Raw genomic sequence first — 25,008 nt, 5'->3', positions numbered from 1 at the left:
CTGAAAAACAAAAAGTCAAATTACTCAAAAGATGGGCAAAGAATTTAAAGACATTTCCCCAAAGAAGATATACAAATGGTCAATAAGCACATGAAAAATTGCTCATCATTAGTCATCAGGGAAATGTAAACCAAAACCATAAAGAGATACTTCACACCCATTAGAATGGTGGAAACTATAAAGACCAACAACAATCATTAGGGAGGATGTGGAGAAATTGAAACCCTCAAACACTGCTTATGAAACAGTGCAGTCACTTTGTAAAACAGCTTGGTAGTTCCTCAAAATGTTACACATGGAGTTACCATACGACCCAACAATTCTACTTCTAGGTATATAGCCAACAGAACTAAAAAACTATGTCCACACAAAAACCCGTACACAAAGGTTCACAGCAGCATTATTTCTAACAACCAAAAAGTGGAAACAACTCAGATGTCTACTGACTGATAAGTGGATAAATAAAACATGGTATACCCATAAAATCAAACATTATCTGGCAATAAAAGAAATGGAGAACTGATACATGCTATAACAGATGAAACTCTGAAAGTATTATACTAAGCCAAAGTATACATACTGTATGATTCATTTATAGGAAATATCAATAGGCAAAGTAGATTAGTTGTTGACAGGAGCTTGGGGGTAGTGAAGAGCAGGGTAGAACGGGGATTGACTGATAATGGGTATGGGATCTCTTTTTATGGTGATGAAAATTTCTGGAGTCAGGCAGTGGTTATGGTTGCACAACTCTGATATACTAAAAACTACTGAGCTGTAAACTTTAAAAGGATGAATTCTACAGTATGTGAATTATACCTCAATAAAGCTGTTATTAAAAAGGAAAAAGAAGTATATAAGAAATCAATATACCATCAAAATGGGCAAAGGAGAAAAAAATAAGCACTTTACAAAGGAATACATTCTCACCTTCATTTGAATTCAAAGGCATACATATTTTAAACATAAGATATAGTTTACCTATCAAGCTGATAGGTAATAGTAATATCTAGGCTGGTGAGAGTACAGGAAAACATGCTTTTTCACAATGTGCTGGTGGTGTATTTGTTACATTGCCTGCAGGAATTTTATAATATATAATCAAAAACCTTTCACAATATATATCAAAAATCTTCAAAAGATCTATATCCTTTGACCTAACTTCTCATTTTAGTAAGTTATCCTAGGAACATAATCAGGAATATATACAAATATTAATCTCAAGAATATTATATTTTTCTAATAAAGAAAACTGTCAGAAAGCCTAAATGTCCCATGATATGGGTAATTTAAATAAATTATGGTAGATCTACGCTATAGAATTACTTGTCTCTCCCACTTCAGTCTCAGAAAAGGACTATGTCTGAATTGATCAGTGTTGCACCCCTAGCCTCAAACATTGTCCTGGCGCATTAACAGACCCTCATTTACACACTGTTCATTAAATAGTGTTTAATAACACTATTAACATTAAACAGTGTTTAATAACATTGAAAATTTTAAATTCACATTGTTAAACAAAATTTGAGCAACTAATCAAATATAGTATCATCCCATTAATATACACAAAGGCTGACTGTATATATACTAAAATGAGCTCCTGTAGTCAACGGTGGTTATTTGAGTGGTGGAATCACAGGCAATTTTATTTATTTATTTATTTATTTATTTATTTATTTATTTATTTATTAGATGTTGGGGGTAGGAGTTTATTAATTAATTAATTTATTTTTGGCTGTGTTGGGTCTTCGTTTCTGTGCGAGGGCTTTCTCTAGTTGTGGCAAGCGGGGGCCACTCTTCATCGCGGTGCGCGGGCCTCTCACTATCACGGCCTCTCTTGTTGCGGAGCACAGGCTCCAGACGCGCAGGCTCAGTAGTTGTGGCTCACAGGCCTAGTTGCCCCGCGGCATGTGGGATCCTCCCAGACCAGGGCTCGAACCCGTGTCCCCTGAATTAGCAGGCAGATTCTCAATGACTGCACCACCAGGGAAGCCCCAATTTTATTTTATACTTAAAAAAACTTTTATATTCTCCAAATTTCTATGATAAGTATGTGTCAGTTTTATAATCACGCATACAAAATACTATTATAAAATAATATGTTCCAATAATTCTTATTTTTAAAAAATTAACTCTTACCCTTAATGTCACTACTCGTGCTTTGGGGTTTCGAATAGATGGTCCCGCTGATACATAACCAGCTGTGTCAATTTCAATTGGAAAATGCTTCCTGCATTTCTCATCACTGTCTAATGCAGCTGGCCACTCGGTGCAAAAATCTGAGAATTAAAAAAAATTATCTCATTTATAGTTTTGTAAGTAAATTCTCCTTATAATGTATGCTAACCGACAAAATCAAATTATTGAGGGAGATCACCTTTCAAGATACATGAAATGAAACATGAAATGAAAACAACAGATTCTCTTCTGCACTTATATATACATCATCATCCTGCATGCATTCCTTTTCTTCCTAAGTGAATCCTATTTAGGGAATTAAGGGAATGATTTGGATAGTTCAGGTTTGGTGGGGAGCAGTTAAAAGGGAGCTATTGACTTGATGGAAGTTTATTATAGCTTTGCACATATCTGTTATGAGACAGTTTATTTCCTCGCCAACTAAAAGCAAGCAGTTCATAGTGCCCTGAGAATTACTGTTTTTGAAAAGGCAATAGATAATATTAGTTCACACCCAAATGAAGGTTACTAAAAATCAGCTGAAGGGAAGTGAAAGAACCTCTGAAAAAACTCTAAGAGGGAACTGCCTGGAGGTCCAGTGGTTAGGACTCGGCGTTTTCCCTGCTGTGGCCTGGGTTCAATCCCTGGTCAGGGAACTAAGATCCAGCAAGCCTCGCGGCACAGCCAAAAACAAAAAAAAAAGCTCTACTGAGATGTGGTCAACCTTCTTTCAGAAACTGAGTTCAATAGGGCCTCTAACTATAACAGGTACAAAAGCCTCGATCACCTTTAAATGATCCTTCCAGTAAATCATGTTTCTTCGATGTGACTTCTGAGCTACTGGGGCTCAGTGGAAAAAGGAACAGACTTGTCCTCACCTTCAGGTAAGACAGATAGCCTAGAGAGGAGTGGGTCTGGGTCTGAGACCTGGGCTACAACTGAAGTTCCAAGCACTGAGAACACTGCTCACAGCACACAGGTGTAAACTCAGGCCTCAAATGAAAAAAAAAAAATCTTTAAAGGAAAAGAGAGAACTCCCAGCCTCCCGCAGCTATCAGTACTACTAGTATTGAGGGACTTCATAGGTGGGCAGCTGATTTTATTTTGCCCTATTCCTATCAAGTTAGTGTGGTACAGGGCTCTCAGCATGGGATGAAAACTTCTGGCATTATCAGGTTCCCCTCAATAGAAACCTCATTTCCTAAATAGCCTCATTCTAAGAAAAAGTAATTGGTTTCTTAGGTCAAACACATTAGACCCCATGGATCCGTGCTTTCTCCAATAACATTTTCCCTCAGCTAACAACTTTCTTATAATAAGCACTATATTTAGCTCCCATTTAGGCTTTAATATCAGTCAGCAAAATGTCACTCTGGATTACAGAGACTTTCCAAGAGCTGGAACTAAATATACGTTAGCAAATTAAGTATAGCTCACACTATTCCCTAAAAACTGTGTTTAAGAGATCAATACTCACACACTTTGAGGGGAAAGAAATATCTTTGCCATTAAGAACATTTTGACATTTAAATAAAATGAACAGAGCAAAATTACTGGGGTTAAATTTCATTCCCATTATGAACTAATTCCAGTTTCCTGTACTATAAGATGCAACACTGTCAGGCACTTTATAAGACAGACTAGTTTGGGGAATTTTATGAGTTACTGGATTTGTACTGACTTTTATTTTTTTTAAACTTTAGGTAAGTCATTTCAATCACCAGATGATAATTACAGCTTTTAAATTAAATTACCTGATTATATGTTCAAGAAAACACAGCCAACTGAAAAGTACATAATAGACCCCTATTAGCCTTTTATTCATCTGATAGGTAGAGCAACAGACTAGACTTTAGAAGACCTTGGTTTTTACTTAACTTCTGCCACGATTATTAAAGTTTTGGTAAATTACCTAACTCTCCTGTGCTTCAAATTTTCCATTTGCAAGTTAGATACAAAATCTGAACTGACCTACTTGAAAGAAAACTCAGAAGAAATATTTGAAAAGCCTCTGAGTTATTTGGAAGATACAATCTAAATCTAGAAGCTGGCAAAAGTGTAAAGGCAAAATTAAGAAAAGATGAAAACATTCACTTAAATACTGTAAAATATAATGCTACTCTTCTAAATATGCTGTATGAAAGCCTTTCATTTGAAAATTATTAAGTATTTTAGAACTACCTCATTACAATGACCAGTTTCTAAATTATAAATGCACATTTAAAAATATTGTTTAAAAAGGGAAACTACTGAATTTATCACAGGGTAATGCATTTGTTAACTGGCTTTACAAAGGATGAAAAAATGATATATGATTTGTGTCATATGGGGCATAAATGTGCATCGGTGATCAGTGTCAGTCTAATATCAGGCTAATATCAACAAATATAGAAACATACAAAGGGACAGAAATGCATCGTAATGTCCCAAAACAAAAGACCACATAAATGAATGAAAACAGTAAGAGATTTTTCTTCCCTCATTTCAAGAGTAAGGTTATTATTCCTACTTTTTAGCCCTCTTTTTAAAACCTCTTTATTTTCTCTTCTTCCTTACAATTTTCAATGGAAGGCCCTCCCAGAAGCTCAAATTTCATCATAATCATGTTCACTAACTTATTTCTCCTTTTAGCATAATCAGGCTACCTGTGAAGTTTCTAGGTTTCATTTTCTTTCCTGAAAAGACTTAACAAGTATACTGAGCATGTATATACATCACCTTTAAATCAGCATAAATTTAAGACTTCAAAGGTACTAACTCTTGCGTTAAACTACATAATCAATAAGTAATATCTACAAACCTAAAACAACTCAAATTTGCTTACCTATATATAGTCCAATACAACTAGAACAGAAATTGAATTGGAATATTGTATATACTATGAACCATGAACAAAAAGTGCTCTTTGCCTTTACCTCCATTTATGTGGGAAGAAGGATGGTAGTACAGGTGAGTAAAATCTCTGTTTACAACTAGCAATCAACAGATATTGTTGAAATTTAGCAAGTCTAGAAATGGAGGTATAATCGTATTCAGGTGATTAGTTCTATTTTATATATATCAAACTATACATATAATTTACATTTATATATACTATGTATAGAGTATATATAATATATTCTTTATGTGTTTAAAGAATATATAAAATTATACACACACACACACACACACACACACACATAAATAATAAGACCTAAATAATGACTAAAAGAGAACATGTCTGGAATGAGGGGCCAGGGAGGGAAAGAAGAAGCAAGAGACTATTACTTTTCATCATCAGCTCTTATACTATTTAATTTTACCATAGGTATATATCACTTCTAATTCCTTTAAAATTTTGAACAATTTCTTCAAGATAACCCTTTTCTGCAAAGTATCCCATTACTGGCCCCACTGACTATTCAGCTACTCAGCATCCTTCTACACTATCTTCAGTTTGGACCACATTGATTTGCATCTGTTGTTAACACTCTGCAATATTTTCTTCAGCCTTTTTATGTATATGCTTTCTATAATTCAACAATAAGTCCCTAACCTACCTGAGCAAGGATTATGGTTTCTGATCCCCAGAACTTATTCAGCAGATAACTGCAAGTTTGTACTCTTTGAAGATCTCTCTTTTTCCTCCACTCCTCAGTCCCTGGTAACCACCACCCTACCCTGTTTCTATGACCTCAGATTTTTCAGATTTCAAATATGTGATAATTATATAGTATTTGTCATGCTGTCTGACATATTCCACTTAGCATAATGCCCTCAAGGTCCCTCCACATTGTCACAAATGGCAGGATGTCCTTCTTTCTCGTGACTGAATAATATTCCACTGTTCGTGCATGCATGTGTGTGTATACACCACATCTTCTTTATCCATTCATCCATCCACCGATGAACACTTAGGTTGTTTCCATATCCTACACAGGCCTCTCACTGTTGTGGCCTCTCCCGTTGCAGAGCACAGGCTCCGGAAGCGCAGGCTCAGTGGCCATGGCTCACGGGCCCAGCCACTCCACGGCACGTGGGATCTTCCCGGACCGGGGCACAAACCCGTGTCCCCTGCATCGGCAGGCAGACTTTCAGCCACTGTGCCACCAGGGAAGCCCTGTTTCCATATCTTGACTGTTGTGAATAATGCTGCAGTGAACATGGGAGTTGAGATATCTCTTCAATATTGTCTTCATTTCCTTTGGATACATACCAAGAAGTGGGATTGTTGGATCATACAGCAGCTCTATTTTTAATTTTTTGAGGACGCTTCACACTGTTCTCCACAGCAGCTGCACCAATTTGCATTCCTACCAACAGTGCACAAGGGTTCCCTTTTCTCCACATCCCCATCAACACTTGTTATCTCATCTTCCTGATGAGTCATTTTAACAGGTACTGTGGTTTTGATTTTTTTTTTTTTTTTGATTTTGATTTCCCTGATGATTAGTGAAGTTGAGAATCTTTTCATGTACTCACTGGCCATTTGTATGTCTTCTTTGGAAAAATGTCTATTTGATTCTTCTGCCCATTTTAAAATCAGATTTTTTTTTTACTATTGAGTTATATGAGTTCTTTATGTATTTTGGATATTAACCCTTATCAGATATATGATTTGCAAATATTTTCTGCCATTCCACAGATTGCCTTTTCATTTCACTGATGGTTTCCTTTGCTGTGCAGAAGGTTTTTAGTTTGAGGTAGTCCCACTTGCTACCTATTTTTGCTTTTGTTGCCTTTGCTTTAGGTGTCAAATTCCAAAAAATCATTGCCGAGACGAATGTCAAGCTTACACCCAATGTTTTCCTCTAGGAGTTTTATAGTTTCAGGTCTTATGTTCAAGTTTTTAATTCATGTCAAGTTGATTTTTGTGTATAGTGTTAAAAATGTGGTCCAGTTTCATTCTTCTACATGTTTCTGTCCAGTTTTCCCAACATTTATTGAAGAAACTATCCTTTCCTGCTTAAATATTTTTGGCTCTTTTGTCATAAATTAATTAACCAAATATACATGAGTTTATTTTGGAGCTCTCTGTTCTGTTCCATTGATCTATGCCTCTGTTTTCATGACAATAACATACTGTTTTGATTACTACTATCGCTTTGTAATATAGTTTGAAATCAGGATGTGTGATGCCTCCAGCTTTGTTCTTCCTTCTCAATATTGTTTTGGCTATTTGAGGTCTTTTGTGGTTCTGTACAAATTTAAGGAGTTTGTTCCATTTCTGTGAAAAACACCACTGGAATTTTGACAGGGATTACACTGAATCTGTAGATTGCTTTGGGTTTTATGGACATTTTAACAATATTAATTCTTCCAATCCATATCTTATACTTACTTGTGTCTTCTTCAATTCCTTTCATCAATATTTTACAGTTTTCAGTGTATAGATCTTTCACCCCTTGGTTAAAAGTATTCTCTTATTTTATTTTGCGTTCATGTATTTTGTTTTTCCTTTATTTCTTCCAGTTTTACTGAGATATAATCAGCATGCAGCACTGTATAAGTTTAAGGTCTACAGCATAACGATCTGACTTGCATACATCATGAAATGATCATCACAAGAAAGTCAGTGAATATCCGTCATCTCATTCAAATACAAAATTAAATAAATAGAAAAAAATTTTGTTTTCCTTGTTATAAGTACTCTTAGTATTTATTCTCTTAACAACTTTCATACAGAACATATAGCAGTGTTAATTATATTTATTATGTTGTACCTTATATCCCTAGTATATTAGTTATAACTGGAAGTCTGTACCTTTTGACTGCCTTCATTCAATTCCCCCTCCCCTGACCCAGTACTTTATTCTTTTTGATGCTATTGTAAATAAAAGTATTTTCTTAATTTCTCTTTTAAGAAAAAGAGAAATTAAATTTACAAATTTAAAAATTACATTAAAAGTTAAAATTAAATTACATTTAAATTTTAAAAATTAAATTAAATTACAAATTAAAAAAAACTCTTTCTGAACTCCCATGTTCACCGCAGAAAATGCAACTGATTTTTGATACCGACTTTGTATCCTCCAACTTTACTGAATTTGTTTATTAATTTTAATAGTTTTTCTGGACGTTTCAGATTTTCTATGTATAAGATAATGTCCTCAGCAAGTAAAGACAATTTTACTTCTTCCTTTCCAACGTGAATGCCTTTTATTTCTTTTTCTTGCCTAACTGCTCTGGCTAGAACTTCCAGTACTATGTTGAATAAAAGTGGTGACAGTGGGCATCCCTGTCTTGTCCTGATCTTAGAGGAAAAGCCTTTAGCTTTTCATGGTTGTAATATGATATTAGTTGTGGACTTGTTATATGTGGCCTTTATTATGTTGAAGTTTGTTCCCTCTATATCCACTGTGTTGAGAGTTTTCTCATGAAAGGATGCTAAATTCTATCAAATGCTTTTTCTGCATCTACTGAGATGATCATATGATTTTCATCCTTCATTTTGTTAATGTGATGTATCATGTTGATTTACTTGCAGGTGTAGAATTACCTTGCATCCCTGGAATAAATCCTTCTTGATCATGGTGTATGATCCTTTTAATGTACTATTGAATTTGGTTTGCTAGTATTTTGTTGAGGATTTTTGATCTATGCTCATCAGGGATATTGGCCTGTAATTTGTCCTTATCTGGCTTTGGTATCAGAGTAATGCTAGATTTATAAAATGAGTGTGGGTGTTCCCTCCTCTTCTACTGTTTAAAAGAGTTTGAGAACGACTGGTAATTCTTTATATGTTTAGTAGAATTCACCAGTGAATTAGGAGTTTGGGATTAATATATATGCACGAATATATATAAAATAGATAACCAATAAGGACCTATTGTATAGCACAGGGTCCTATACTCAATATTTTGTAATAACCTATAAGGGAAAAGAATCAGAAAAAGAATATGTATATATTCTTAATATATAATATATGTATAACTGAATAACTTTGCTATATACCTGAAACTAACAAAGCACTGTAAATCAACTATGTTTCAATTAAAAAAAAAAAAAAAGAATTCACCAGTGAAGCCATCTGGTCCTGGACTTTTCCTGGTGGGAGGTTTTTGATCAGTGATTCAATCTCCTTACTAGTAACTGGTCTGTTCAGATTTTCTATTTCTTCATGATTCAGTCTTGGTATATTATATGTTTCTAGGAATGTATTCATTTCTTCTAGGTTGCCCAATTTGTTGGCATAAAAATGTTCACAGTAGTCTCTTAGATCCTTTGTACCAATATTTCTGTGATACCAGTTGTAATGTCTCCCATTTCATTTATAATTTTGAGGCCTCTCTTTTTCTTGGTGAGTCTAGTTAAAGGTTTGTCTACGTTGTTTACCTTTTCAAAAAACAAGCTCTCAGTTTCACTGATCTTTTCTATTGCCCTTTTAGTCTCAATTTATTTCCACTCCAACCATTATTTCCTTCCTTCTACTAACTTTGGGCTAAGTTTGTTCTTCTTTTTCTAGTTCCTTGGGATCTAAAGTTAGGTGGTTTATTTAACATTTTTCTTTATTCTTAATGTGGGCATTTATTGCTATAAACTTCCCTCTTGGAACTGCTTTGGGGATATTCCATATCTCAAGATATTTTTTTGATTTCTCTTTGATTGCTTCTTTAAAACAATATGCGTTTAGGGGCATGCTATTTGATCTCCACGTATCTGTTAATCTTCTAGTTTTCTTCTTGTAATAGATTTCTAGTTTCATATCATTGTGGTTGGAAAAAATGCTTGATATGGTTTCAATCTTCTTAAGTTTATTAAGACTTATTTTGTGGCCTAACATATAATCTATCCTGAAAAATGTTTCATGTGTACTTGAGAAGAATGTGTATACTACTGCTGTTGGATGGAATGTTCTGTAAATGTCTGTTAAATTCACGTGATCTAACATGTAAGTTTAAATCCAATGTTTCCTTACTGACTTTCTGTCTGGATGATCTACCCATTGTTGAAAGTGGAGTACTGAAGCTCCCTACTATTACTGTATTGCTCTCTAATTTCTTCCTTCAATTCTGTAAATATTTTCTGTATATTAAGTGCTCCTACTTTGGGCACACAAATATTCACAATATTATATCCTCTTGATAAACTGACCCCTTTATCATTAGAAATGAGATTCCTATGAAACTAATAAAATATTAAGTTCATATTACAAAACAACCACATACCTTTAAGAGCTTCACAGTGCTTTTTAATTGCTACAGGAGTCAAATGCAGAAAATTGGGAATCTAAAATAGAGAATTTTAAAGGATAAATTAGCTAAGTTTCTTTGTGTGTGTGTGTGTTTGGGGGGCTATGCCACACGGCTTGCTTGCAGAATCTTAGTTCCCCAACCAGGGATTGAACCTGGGCTCCAGCAGTGAAAGTGCTGAGTCCTAACCACTGGACAGCCAGGGAATTCCTGCCTAAGTGTCTTAAAAACATGAAACAGACAATTTTCTCATAAAACTAAATCATAAGGCCCACAAACCTTGTAATAAATAAAATCTGGTTTTCTTTTAAACAATACTGATTCCATGTCACAGGTGTTGTAAATTCAAGAAATGAATTTCCTAAAATAAAGATTCAGTACCAAGTATCTTATGAGAATGATGGTGGAGAAGAAACGTTATTTTTATAGTATTATTCTTGCCACAAATCTACAGGAGTATATACTTCCCTTATAAAACTGAAAGCACTTTAGGACACAGAACATTGTTTAATAATCCTAATTCCCCTGGAATACATATCACTGAGATACATTTTCTACTTTATACTTAATAGACATTTTATGAATTGAATGGATGAATAAATGAAGCGAACAGATCTTAAATGAACAGTTTAATGAAGTTGGGAATATCTTTATGATACACTGAGAGGTTCTCTAAACATTTATAGGGCCAATGGAAATTTAGGTAAGGTCAGAGATTTGATTCCTTCAAATAATTAACATTTCCTAGTATATTTCTTAAATAATGTTAAGCATCTAAAGAGAAAATTTAGTTTAAAGAAACTCACTTGGAAAGAAACTTTGAACAAACAGAAAGTTACTCTAAACATTATGTCTGGAATCTTAAGTGCTAATCAGAAAATGATTATTTTAATCAAGAGAAAACAGGCAACAAATATTGGGATTATGAGGTCGGTGACTTCATTTTCTACACTTTTATTTTACTTGTTTATTTATTCTTCACTTTTATTTTTGAAACATGATTCAAAATCGTAAAAGGAAAATAATAATGCTTACACAGCATTTACACTGGCACTGTTCTATGAACACCGTACATGTTACCTCAGTTTACAAGCTTATTCAATGGCACTTACTAGGAACAGATCGTATCATCGGACTAAGCATTAAGGTGATTCTTAAAAGGGATGGCAATGCATTAAATGTTTGGATTTTTATGTTTATTAAAATTCCATTCACAACCATCATTACAAATATATTGTTATTCTCTTTCACCAAGTGATATTTTCCACAGACCTTTTCTTTAAACTAAGTTCAATTCTTCTCTTCATTTGAAGAAAAGATTAGTTTTATAGGCGTTTGTTTTCTTGTCTCTTGAAATGTTCCCATTTCCAAATTTCATCTGCCTATCTCCAGCAGCAAACAAACCCCTCTTCATATTACGATCTCATTTTTTACCAGCAACTTTTAGCAAATTTTTGTTTTTCACGAAGACTCTTATTTAGCAGAAAATACAATTCCTTGATGATAATTTCATTGTATGTAAAAGGAAACCATCTAAGATATGCATTCCCAGGCTACGCATATTTGTATTTTCTTTAAGAAGTCTGTTTTTCAGAAATCATTATAGATGCTATCAACTCATTACAGATGCTATCAACTGAAGCATTTAACATGACCTATTTTTCTTGAAGAAATAAAAACGTTTAAGGACTATAACAATACTACTAAATAATTTTCTGTAGAAGTTTTAGATCTCTTTTTCAAAAGTAAAAATTTCTCCCAGTTCTCAAACTCAAATTAGGTTATTTCACTTTTCTTAGTTCTGCTTAAAAGACACAATATAGAAAAGATACAATAGAAACGAAAAAGCCAAAAGGAAGCCATAGGACCAATCAATTACATTCTTAAATGCCTAGGGTTCTTTGAGGCTTCTTTGCCGAGGATAACCAAAACATAATATCCATTATTATCTGGAAAAAGATTGAATTAAAATACAGTAAGCTGCTATGCACTGAACCTTGAAGTGTTTGGGGAGAGGGTAGGCGTCAGAGGGAGATCAGCATTTATTTAGATATAAGTTTTAGTCAATGAACCAGAAACTTATCTTACCTTTAAAAGTTCCAGATTTCCCTCCTTAGCCATAGGCACCCCTCTTTTTACTGGATAACCCATTCGAACAGGAAGAGGTACTGCTGAGGGTTTAAATGGCGCTGCAACAGGGTAAACACTAGGCCAGTCCTGGTCAACAGCCATTTTCTCTGTCCTAGGAGGTAGTGCCTGAGGAATGTAAAATAGTTTAATATTTTAAATATAAACATATTCTTTAATTTTAAAGCAAAAAAGCTGCAATTAAGAGAAACATAAGAGGACTTACAACCTACATAAAATCTGACCTCCCACAGCTAATGTCGCTGAAATGAAAAAACACTAAACGTACCTAAATATCTCTGGCACAGTTTCCTTAAAACCAGTAGCAAGGATCCCCTTTAACAGCACATTTCCTTCGCAAAAAAATTTCTCTTATTTATTTACTTAGACTTTCAGCAAACTTTCTACATATTGTTTATGAAGGGGTAAGTAATGATATATTTTGAATAAGTTTTAAAACTTTGATGAAAGTCAGTACATGAGGTGACAGTGATACAAACTTGGAAATAAAGGAAATAAGAAAAAGGAACATAAAGAATAAGAATTCAGAAATAAATAAATTAGGATTAAACTAAATGAATAGATACATAATGAGAAATAATATGTTTCCTAGGCCCAGAGAATAACTACATGATATTTTAGTCAATCACATTAACATTTATTTTTTAAACTGTATTTGATAGACAGAGATGCCCAGCATTCCCTTTAAACCCAAAACGAAGGTTTGAAGAGGCAAAACTAGGCAACACCCATCTAAGTAATATACATGTAGTATATGTCCTGGAAGCAGTTAATATTCCTGTGAAAATGACTACTCTATACAATTATAATTGGTGCCATTTAACTTCCAACTAATGTGCCTTTGTTCTGACTCCATGCTTCCTAAGTGACCGTATAATTTGGATTCCTCCATAGAGATACCTACAGGGTGAGACCAAACTGGTTAGATTAATGCATACATCCCAGGCTGCATGACTGTTCAAGGCATCATCAAAAATAATTCTTTATTCTGGTTTATATGCCTATTTCCTGGGAGTATGTGAGTGAGTCCACCTCTCAAAGATGATCCATCCTCAGGGAACTGACAAAAAGCAGTGGAAGACTAGAGCCAGGGCTGTGGCAGTCACCCAGTCAACAGCCCCTTGAGAAGAAGACTTCTCGTGCAGCGCCCTTCTACCTCATAATGAGTATCTGCCTCACTTCAGAATTTCAGAAACCAGTAAGACAGTCTATACCAGAGTACATTAGCTGCTTACCTTTCTTCTTAGTGGCCTTCCGTATCTGGATGTTCTTTCTGTTGTAGCTAAAAGACAACACAACAGTTACAGAGAATTTAATAACACAGAGCTGTTCAACATTGTTCATGATCCCACAATTCTCACATAATTTAAAGTATTCAGTAATATAAAAATGAAACAATAATCCATTTTCTGTAAGTTCAGGGACTAAATCATTTTAATGAAAATGAAAATTCAGAAGTAGGTAAGGAAATCCAAGAGTTACTTGAATATAAAATATATTGTGATTGACGATATGGTGAATTCATCAACTAGAGCAATTATTTTCAGTAACTTTTAAGGTTCATCATCAAATAAGCTTACCTTCCCAGGATAAAATATCTAATTAGAAATAAGTATTTTACATCTTTAAAAGTAACTGGCTTGAAATATTCTAATATATACTTGCTCATATTTGGAATTATTCTGTTCTTTACACACACACAGACACAAAACAACCTTCAGTTTTCCTTCTCTACTGTTTATTAGCACTGCCAATGCTACAATAATGCCAATAATAACAAAACTCAGTTATTCCTAATAAATCACATAACTGTACAAGAGGATAAGTTACTTACATACAGTATCTACCTTTTAATATATTAAATTTTTTTTTTTTATTTATTTTTTCCCGGTATGCGGGCCTATCACTGTTGTGGTCTCTCCCGTTGCGGAGCACAGGCTCCGGACGCGCAGGCTCAGCGGCCATGGCTCACGGGCCCAGCCGCTCCGCGGCATGTGGGATCCTCCCGGACCGGGGCACGAACCCGTGTCCCCTGCATCGGCAGGCGGACTCTCAACCACTGCGCCACCAGGGAAGCCCAGTATCTACCTTTTAAAATATTAACTTATGTCTCTCTAAATTAATGTTTTGCTCTACTAAAATAATATATAATAACTGTATTTATTCAGCACTTTCACATGTCCAGACACTGTGCTAAATGCTTTTCATCATCTCATTTAATCTTATTCTTCACAATAACTGTAAGTACTATTATTATCCTTATTTAGAGGTCTTTTAGCCAAGAAAACTAAAGACCAAGTAGTCAGGGTGATGACAGCATAGCACAAAAGACCTCACATTCTGAACCACTAACTCAAGCTTCACAAGCCCCATAACTACACCGAACTTCCAGCACCAGGTCCCTGAGTTTTTCTCTGAACTTTCTGTTCTGTCTGTCTACAATGTGCCTCCCTTTCATCTGCCTGCCTTCTATCCCCTACTCCCTCTCCACTTCATCTCTTCATCTGACAAATTCTTATTCATCCCTCAATAGTAATTCATTGATTTATTCAAAAACTGTTTGAGTGATATTGTGTACCAGCAACTCGGAAGGCAGCAATGAACAACAGAGACACAGTCCTTGCTCTCACTGAATGCAGAGTCTGTCAAATAAGATAACTATTTAGCAAGTAATTTCAATAAACAGTTATAAATATTAATGAAGCACACAGCAGGGGACCCAACCTAGTCAATTAGTTGGGGAAAATATCCCTGAAGAAGTGGACTTCAAGCGAAAACCTTAAACATGAACAGGAAGTAGCCATGGGAACAGGCAAGTAGAAAAAGTGTTCTAGAGTGAGAGAGAAGATGGAAAATCAAAGTAAACAAGTTCTATATGGCTGAAATTTAAGAGTAGGGCATAAGGAGTGCTAAGAAAAGTGATATTTAATAGGTTATATATATATATATATTTTTTTTGGGGGGGGTACGCGGGCCTCTCACTGTTGTGGCCTCTCCCACTGCGGAGCACAGGCTCCGGACGCGCAGGCCCAGTGGCCATGGCTCACGGGCCCAGCCGCTCTGTGGCATGTGGGATCTTCCCGGACCGGGGCACGAACCCGTGTCCCCTGCATTGGCAGGCGGACTCTCAACCACTGCGCCACCAGGGAAGCTCTAATAGGTCAGAGATATATTTAATAGGCGTCTCAACTAAAACACATCATAGGCAGAGCTCTTGATTCCTTCTTCCAGTATTCCCAGTCCCTCTAAATGGTATCACCATTCATCCAAGTTCTCAGGATAAAAATCTAACATGCTTCCTTGAGACTTTTCCTCAAGTTCCATATCAAATCCATCACTAAATACTGTTAGCAGGACTTTCAGAATATATACCAAATCCAACCACACCAGCTCCACTATTACTTCAATCCAAGCCACTATCATCTCGTTTGGAGTACTACATCAGCTCCAAACTGGTCTCCTGGCTTCCACTCTTACCCCTGGCTCTCTACACAGCACCCAGTGATCTTTTAAAAGTATATATCATATTATATCACTCCCTGTTCCAAACCTACCAATGTGATCCCAAACTTATAACAAAATCCAAGCCAAATGCCCATAAGCCTTTACCAGATGAGGTAATTATGTATTTTTCTGGTATCTTATACTTCCACTCTTCTCTTTACTCACTTGGCTCCAGCCACGCTGGCCTTTTTTCTGTTCCTTGGTCACACCCCTAAGCTTGTTCTCACTTTTGAGCTTTTGCACTTGCAATTCCCAATGCTCTTCCCGCAGATCTGCTCAAATGTCACTCCCCCAGGAGTTCTTTCCTGACTACCCTATCTTATCTTATCCTACAGCCACTATTCCCCCAATCCATCATTCTCAAGACCCTGCTTTATTTTTCCTCATAGCACCTAACATCGTACTGACACTGTTTCCCTGTTTATGATCTGATTTCCCCCCAAGAATGTAAGCTTCATGAGATGAAGGGCCCTGCTCTATCCCAGTATCTAGAACACCACCTAGCACACAGTAGGAGTTAAGTATTTGTAGAATGAATAGATGAATGAAAGATTAAAAAGAGTGTTCAGACTAGAAAGAGCTACTATGATGCATTAAGGAATTTGTCTCAAAGCAATGAAAAACCATTTGTAGATTTTGAACATGGGAGTGGCAAGTTAACATTTGCTTTTTGCACACCTCACTCTGGCTGTTGTGAGAATTCAAGGTAGGAGAACAAGAGCAGAAAGAAAGACCAGTGAAGAAACTATCGTAGAAGTGAGAGTTAGTGGCTTAAACTGGACAGTTAGTAGTATGAACATTAGACATATTACAGAAAATATCACCAGGATAGGACCTGGTGAATAACTGCACGCGACCCCTCGACTGAGCTTTTCGTAACTCTTGCGGGCTGCTCCTCGGTGCCCCCCGCCCCCTTACTGTATTCAGGCTTCTATTACAGCACCTCACACTGCACAGCACTTCTGGTCTACGCATAACTAGACTTTTCCACTAGATTCCTCCAGGGCAAGAACGGTATCGGGCATCCCTAAAATCTCTCTTGAATGAAGGTCACCTCAATAATGCCTACTGAATAAAGGTCAACCCCATTTGGTGGCATAACTAGCCCTGGAATTCAGAGTTGTACTTTATTCTAGGACACTTGTACGCTTCTCTTAAATTTCGGAAAAATCCATGGTTCAACACTGCTCAACAAACACTACGAGCACCAGCAACCAGAGAGAGAGACCTGTGCCGGTGGCCCCAGGAGGGAGCATCTGAAAGCGCAGGTCACGCAGAAGGGAGGGAGAAAGCTCGCGGCGCCCAAAGGACCTGCAAACAGAAATTGCCTGCCAAGAACCAGGCGACACTCCGCACAGAGGGCAGACCCACATCCGCGGCTTTCCTACTAGGCGGGCCAGCGACAGACCGGCAGAGGACGTACCGGCCTCCCTGAGGCGGCTCTGGCTCCGCCACCGCGGCGGCCATCATGGGCCTGTATTCCGCCCCCCTCACTTCCCCAAAAGCCCGGAAGCGAAGGGGCAGACACTCACACGGGCTTGGTCTCGGAGAGCGAGTGGCCGGAGACACAGAGGTGGAAAAGGCTCGAAGGCTTCTGGCCCGCGGCTGCAGGACCAGGCATGCAGGCAACCGAGCGGCCGCCATAGCTGCGAAGACGGCAAGCGGGAGAGGACAAGCGCGCTACCGGGTCAAGGGGCGGGTCTGAGGCCCTATTGCGCAGGCTCGCCTCGTCTTGCCCCGCCCCTGGGAGGGAGAAACAGAAAACACTTGGGCCTGCGAATTCAGAGCCCGAGTGAAACGTGCAAGAAAATATCCCCCAGCATAGAGAAAGTAATGAAAAGAAAGTAAAAAGATTTTTTTAAAAAAATCGAAGCAGTCAGTCCAAAGACAATTGTAAATAAGGACCATAGGGATGGGGGAAATGTGGCTTACAGAGGGCAGGTGAGGGCAGAACCTCAGATGGCCCAAGAGTCAGGTAGTCTACCCTAAGCCCCTGCTTCTTCGCAATTGCTGCGTTTCTGCACTTTCTTGAAGTCTTCAGCTAGTGCAAGTGATATGCTTTGAGGAGAGAGGCAGTATCCAATAGTAATAAAAGGATGGCCTCTTGAACCAGACTAGTACTTGAGTTTAAAACTTGACTTCACCATCTTTAGGATGTGTGGTCCTAATCAATCAAACGTCTGGGTACAATACTAGCATACATTGAGCGCCCCGTGCGCACAGGCTGTAACTGCTATCAATGATTTGGTTAGCTTGTTTGTAGATCAGGTTAGAATTGCAAAACGGCAGAACTCATCAGGACCTAGAAAATAATGGTTATCCTTTAATGAGCGCTCTTATTTTCTACCATAGAATGGATTAACATACAACTCTTAATAAAATTATCCTCTCTTCTTTTCAATCGGTATGTATAATACTCAAAGCACAAAAGTATGATAACAAGAACAACTGGGAACAAACACAACTGTCTCTTGGTAAGCATACCAAGTAGAGCAGAGCTGTGCAGGTGTCCCAGGGTATTCTACCTGTGAACATCAGGTGTGCCATGGGCATCAAGCAGTATGTGGCATGATAAGGACAAATACTTGTAATAATCACCATCCTCATCTTTTCTGACCTCTTATTATCCTATTATTGCTTCAAAGCAGAAGTATGGTGTATTAGGTGTGTATTTGTTTGCTAGGGCTGCTGTAACAAAGTACCAGAAACCGGGTAACTTAAAACAACAGAATTTTATTCTCTTACAGTTCTAGAAGCTAGAAGTCCAAAATCCAGGTGTTGGCAAGGGATGGTTCATTCCGGATGTTTTGAGGGAGCATCTGTTTATGCCTCTCTCCTGGTTTCTGATGGTTGCTGGCTGTTTTTGGCTTTCTTTGGCTTGTAGACACATCACTCCAATCTCTACCTCCATCTTCACATGGTATTATCCTCTGTCCTCCATTTTTAAGATTAAAAGCATGGCCTTTAAATCAGATGGGTGTGGGATTTGAATCCAGGCTCTGTTTCTTTGTGATCTTGGGCAAGTGCACCTAACCTCTCTGAACTTCAGTTTCAGAGAAAATGGGAACAATATTATCTTCTTGAGGACCACAGTGATTAGGTGAGTAATGTTTCAGAAGGCATAATATAAAGGTGGCCATTAGAATTAAGCTCAGGGTCAATGCAGCAGCCACTTTTTCTCTCAATTTTGTATATTTTAGTAGGATAAAGTACAAGGCCTATCCCATAGAAATTTAAGGACAAATGAGTATGAATCCTTATAGAATTATTTCATATCCAGAGACTTCTCAATTTCTGAGCAAGATGTTAAGAGACTTAGTTCCTTGTTCAAACTGCTTATGCTTTCGTTTTACTCTCTCTCTAAGAGTAAAGTAGATAGATATGACTGGAATTAGAAGAGCCAGAAAAATACTTATTGTTTTCCCTGATATCAAGTACTATGAAGTTCGTTCTATATTGAAAGTTAAAAACTCACCTGTAATGCTATCAACGGGCAATAATGCTATGTGTTTCATGCAGTGTATAGAGTAAAGCATGTACTGTCATGTACATAGGAGTTAGTAAGAATAACATACTCTTTCAGTTAGAAAAGATCTTAGAGTTGCAATCACTCAATCATGATAGAAATCTTTTCATTAGCCTTAGTGACCAAATAACCCAGTATACTGTAGAAGCTAGGCTGGTTTCATGGGTTTGTGACACATACTTAGAGGAGCCCTGTGCTTGGCTTAATGCTCTGCTGTCCCTGTCTTGAAATTTTTAATAGTTTTTAAACAAAGAGCTCCATATTTTCAGTTTGCACTGGGCCCCACAAATTATGTAGTCAGTTCTGTGTAGATCAATTTTAAATATTAAGATTTTTAATAATTGGTATTTGAAAACTGCATTAATCCAATGACTTTGTCAGAGAGCTATTTTTAATCAAAACTAACTTTATAAAAAGTGAGTGAACCAAACTTCCGGTTATAAGATAAATAAGTACTTAGTGATGTGATGTACAGCATGATGACTGTAGTTAACACTGCTGGGTGGTATATTTGGAAGTTGCTAAAAGATAGATCCTAAAGGTTCTCATCACATGGAACATTTTTTTTTTTTTTGCATCTATATGAAATGATGGATGTTAACTAAACTTATTGTGGTTTTCATTTCATAATATATGTAAGTCAAATCATTATGCTGTATAAACTAATACAGTGCTGCACGTCAGTTATATCTCAATAAAACTGGAAAACACTAACTCAAAAATAAATAAATATGCACTTACAGAAAAAAGTGAGTGAACAAAGTATGTCTATTCACAAGCATGGTAAATTGACAATATGCCAATATCCAGGTATGCAACTCAAATATCCATCAAAACAGTATAGATTAAATACATTATGGTGTATACATACAACATAGAATACTACTTAGACACATACATCTTAATCCCAGTTGAACATTAGAATTATCAATACTTTAGGAGGTTAAAAAAACCCGTCTAGGCCTCTCTCTGAGATGCTGTTCAATTGGTCTAGGTGTGTTTGCAAACTTGGTGGGGTTTTTTGCTTTTGTTTTAAGTTTCCCAAGTCAACCTAATATGCAGGCAGGACTGAGAACCACTGATGTCGGCCTTATAAAGGATGAAGTGGATATAAATGTATTAGCATGGAAATTTTCCCACAATATATAGTTTTTAAAATGCAGGTTACAAGACACTTATAGATATAATTCCATTTGTGTAAAATACTTTTCATATGCACTACACATTCTTGAAAGGTAAACAGTAAACTGGTATGGGGTGTTGGTGAGACTCCTGAAGACTTAACTTTCTATACTTCTGTACTTAAATTTTTACATCAAAATGCAGATTTAAAAAAATGAGAATACAGTATTTTTAAAATCAGCCAATGCTTCACATCTTTATTTTCATTTAAAAAAACATGGTGAGTCTGACATATCTTCCAGCTATTTATTTTTTTAAATTTATTTTAAAAAATGTATTTATTTTTGGCTGCGTTGGGTCTTCGTTGCTGCGTGCGGGCTTTCTCTAGTTGCGGCGAGCGGGGGCTACTCTTCGTTGCAGTGCGTGGGCTTCTCATTGCGGTGGCTTCTCCTGTTGTGAAGCACGGACTCTAGGCGCCTGGGCTTCAGTAGTTGCGGCACGTGGGCTCAGTAGTTGTGGCTCACAGGCTCTAGAGCACAGGCTCAGTAGTTGTGGCGCATGGGCTTAGTTGCTCCACAGCATGTGGGATCTTCCTGGACCAGGGCTCGAACCCGTGTCCCCTGCATTGGCAGGCGGATTCTTAACTACTGCACCACCAGGGAAGTCCCTCTTTCAGCTATTTATAACACGAATGTTTACAATTTGTATTAGACTTTTCAAACTTTTGGTAGACTTACACTTCAGTATAGAAAATGTTGTCACAGGCATTGTCTCCTTTGAATTAGTTGAAGTCATTCACATTTTACAGATAAGAGAACGAAGAGTTAAACCACTAGACTCTGCTCTTAAGAGAATTGGGACTCAAACCCACATCTGATTCCAGGTTGAAAACTCTTCTTACTCTGTTACACCACCTTCTGGATAGCTTACGCTACACAGCTTTGCTGCAGACAGGGGTCACTATACACACGGAAACGTAAGTTGACCGAGTATCATAACCTGCCAGGCGCATTCCAAGTAACAATAATTCTTGCTTGACAACTTGAAGAGATGTCTCTCGCACCTATTTTTCCCTGCTTATCGAAGACAGAGGGCTAAAATGGTTTCCTTGGACTTTTGGTTTCCTGGAATGAAGGAATGTCATATTTATAAGAAGTTTGGAAATCAGCGTTCTAATTGTGATTATATTTCATCCAATCATCAGCCAATGACGTAAGCTTTACCGGCAACTCCTCCTAATCTGACCTCTTCACCCCTCCTCCTCTGCCACTTTGGTCCAGGCTACTCTTTTCTCTCCTCTAAATTATTATAACAGTTTCTTAGCTGCCCCCACCCCGGGAGCTGCCACTCTTTTCTCCCTGCAATCTAGTCTCCACCCAGCAATCCAGTGAGGTTTTTAGTGTGTAAGTCAGATCAAGGCATGTCTGTCCCCATATCACTCAGAGTAAAATCCAGAGTCCTTACAAATATGATCTGCTTCTCCTGTTTGCTGGCTCCTTCTCCAACCTCATCTCCTAACAATCTCCTTCCGGGTCACTTTGCTCCATCCACACATCCTCTGTTGCTATGCCTCAAACACATCAACTCCACTCCCGTGTCAGGCCCTTGGCACCTGCAGTTCCCTATGCCTAGAACACTCTTTCCCAGATACCTGCACTGATGCTCTCTCTCCATTCAGATCGCTGGTAAATTGCCCCCTTCTCTCTGAGGCTTCCCTTAACCACGTCATATAAAATAGCATCTCCTTCACGCTCTCTCCCCTTACCCATACTTAATTTTCCTTTATACCACCCCTGACATTTATTTAAATATGCATTTAAAATATATGTGCAAGTATTTGTTTATTGTCTATCTTCCACCATTAAGAGGAAAACTCCCTGAGAGTGGGGACTTTGTTCTTCTTAATGCTGGACTGGCAAGGCATGGAACAGGGCCTACCAAGTAACAGGTATTTAATAATCACGTGGAATGAACTGATCTTCCATGTACACTTTTAAGCATTTTTTGTTTTGTTTTTTTTGCTTCTGTCCTCTAGAAGCATAGAGGGAAAATTATGTTTCCTTCCCTACAGTGCTGTTATAATCCCACCCAGGCTTTTAAGTAAAGATGTTTTTTATACGTGAATACACTTTCCTTACTGCAAATGCTAAACAGATGTTAATCATTATTACGAGGGATAGTTAAATGGGTCACTGTGTTTAAATCATAGGTAAAGCTAACACTTGAGTCCTAGAGGGATCCCACCAAGGTCCTCTCTGTGCAGAGGAAGCAGCTTGGGATGAGGTGGGATCAGGGTAGAGAGGAAGAGAGCCAGGCTAGGTTTTGCTTAGGAGTCCTGAAACGAAACCGGTTTTGTAAATGTAATTAAACCTGTTCTACCCACTTCCCACGCACAGAAGTCAAAACACACTTTACACTTTCAAATGCTAGGCTTACTCTGTCAACCACACAATTTGTTTTTCAAATCGAACTTTAAGGGTGACTTTATTATCCTCTCTTCCCACTTTAATTGTTGAATAATAAATAAAAGATTAAGCTAAATTGTTACATTTTCCCTGAAATACAGGCAGGATTTTTTCTGTCCATAATCATGATACTAAGATGTTTTGACCCAGGTGATGGTTTTCATTCAATGTGGGGTTGGGGAAGAGGAGAAAAAAGAAATCCCATGAGGGGATGATGCAAGAGGATGAACTTGCTTATTAAAATAAAATATTTTTTTCCTTTTTATCTTACAGGCCAGTCTCATCTCACATAGCCAGTTCAGAGGATGCTAATATAAACCTTGCCCACCTCTCTCAGCCTGTCTTTCTGACTCAGACAGTTTCCAAGCAGTTCCCTGATGGAGACACAATCTTCAGTTTCCAGGATGAATCGTGCCACGGCCGTCCCTCCCGGCAGATGGCCCCTCACTGTCTCACGTTTGATACTGTCCAGGACAACAGTATGTCTGAGGTCTTCAGGCTTTCCTGGCACACCAAAGATGATAAACAGGCCCAGACAATCCTCTCCTATCAAGTTACAGAATTCTTCCAGCTTATCAAACCTACTTCTATTGCTGAAAGACCCCTCTGCCCTGGGTTCTGGATTGGAGGGGTCACAAGGCTCCGATTCCACAGGAGGATGAGAAGACATCTGTAGAGTCTGTACTGCCAGCTGGAGCCTTATTTGCTTATCGGATGCCCAAAATGTCCAAATCCAGTCCGCCCCAAACAGTAAGGCTTGGTGTTTGGTCATCTTGGTGGTAGTAAGCCAGTTGTCAATGCCTTTTTCATGGCAGAAAGTGACGAAGTGGATTAAGAAGATCTCATTGAGAGTGTTTGGAGCTGGGCATAGATTAGTCAGCGTGTCTTCAAATCCAAGATACTCCTTCAGTTTCTGGGCTGCACGGACTATAGCTCCACTGACCACCTCACAGATGCCGAGAACCTCTTTGCCGTCCTTTAGAGCCAACTGCTGCGATGGTTTTTGCCCCGTTTTCCCTGCACCCACTCAGCACTACTGCCGCATATCAAACAGGCGAACTGTCCTTTCTCAGAGTAAGAGTTTTGCAGTGAAGTCACATCTGCTAACATGGTCCCAGTTTTCTAACTCTTCAGGGAAGCATATATACACACAGCTAAACAAACATGTAGGTCTTCCTGTTGGGTGTGTTGTACTCATACAGATTCCTGCTGGTTTATTAAGTTAGAGATATTAACTTTCACAAAAAAACCATCTGTCTTTTACTTGTATTCACTCTACTTTTAATATTTGGTAACCTCTTCCAAGACATGTTTCCTTTTTCCAAATTTTAGTTTAATTAAAAATAGTACTTAGTTCTTTAAAGAACCATACATATAGAACTCACTTCTTTCTGCAACTAACTTCTCCAAACCTGTAGGCAAGTCATTTCCCTTTGCTTTTCTGATATCCCTCTGCCATGAGTCCTCATCCCCCAGCTCAGCTGCCTGTGTTTCCTTTCATACAGAAGTTTCTCAAGCAAAGGCCTCAAATTTCTATGTGTTGATACATGCTATAAATCCTACTCAAACAAATTTATGGGAGTTTGTGAACTATAAAGAGTTGGTGTTACTATTCTCTAGAGCAGAAATAAAGGCTACTGGTTATTCCAAGCAAAGGAAAAGAAAGTAACAGACAATAAAAATATGAGGCAATTATCAATTGACTTTATTTCTTTTCATATGGTAATACCAGCAGTGCATAATATTTTGTAAATAAAATATATATCATCAAAAAATTTTAACCATATCACATATCATCAGTGATGTTACATTGTCCTGAATAAAGAATACTTGGCATCTATAACTGTCTCCTGGTATTTTTAACCAGGTTTGAATAACAAATTGTTTTTCAAAT

General features: G+C 37.5%; 2 protein-coding genes across 3 annotated transcripts in view; both read right to left on the bottom strand.

The window, feature by feature from the left end:
• The window catches only part of MRPS35 (mitochondrial ribosomal protein S35), a 44,410-nt gene extending 26,758 nt beyond the window's left edge, over positions 1-17,652 (bottom strand). For both annotated transcript variants that reach the window (XM_082666919.1, XM_082666920.1), the window contains exons 1-5: positions 17,534-17,652; positions 13,733-13,779; positions 12,438-12,605; positions 10,326-10,386; positions 2,140-2,279 (exon numbers count right to left, since the gene is read on the bottom strand). In XM_082666919.1, coding sequence (XP_082523045.1) covers positions 2,140-2,279; positions 10,326-10,386; positions 12,438-12,605; positions 13,733-13,779; positions 17,534-17,645 — 528 coding nt within the window. In that variant the 5' untranslated portion in view covers positions 17,646-17,652. The remainder of the gene's footprint in view (positions 1-2,139; positions 2,280-10,325; positions 10,387-12,437; positions 12,606-13,732; positions 13,780-17,533) is intronic.
• A 5,760-nt stretch (positions 17,653-23,412) lies between these two features.
• Positions 23,413-24,424, bottom strand: REP15 (RAB15 effector protein; the record flags this gene model as incomplete). The annotated part of the gene is made up of 2 exons (XM_082665299.1): positions 23,413-24,131; positions 24,379-24,424. 2 exons carry the CDS (start codon positions 24,422-24,424, stop codon positions 23,413-23,415), a joined length of 765 nt encoding a protein of 254 aa, XP_082521425.1.
• Positions 24,425-25,008: the final 584 nt, after the last annotated feature.

The sequence above is a fragment of the Grampus griseus genome, assembly GCF_964374135.1.
Source record: "Grampus griseus genome assembly, chromosome: 11".
NCBI classification, from domain to species: domain Eukaryota; kingdom Metazoa; phylum Chordata; class Mammalia; order Artiodactyla; family Delphinidae; genus Grampus; species Grampus griseus.
This window is presented reverse-complemented; position numbering and strand designations above follow the sequence as displayed.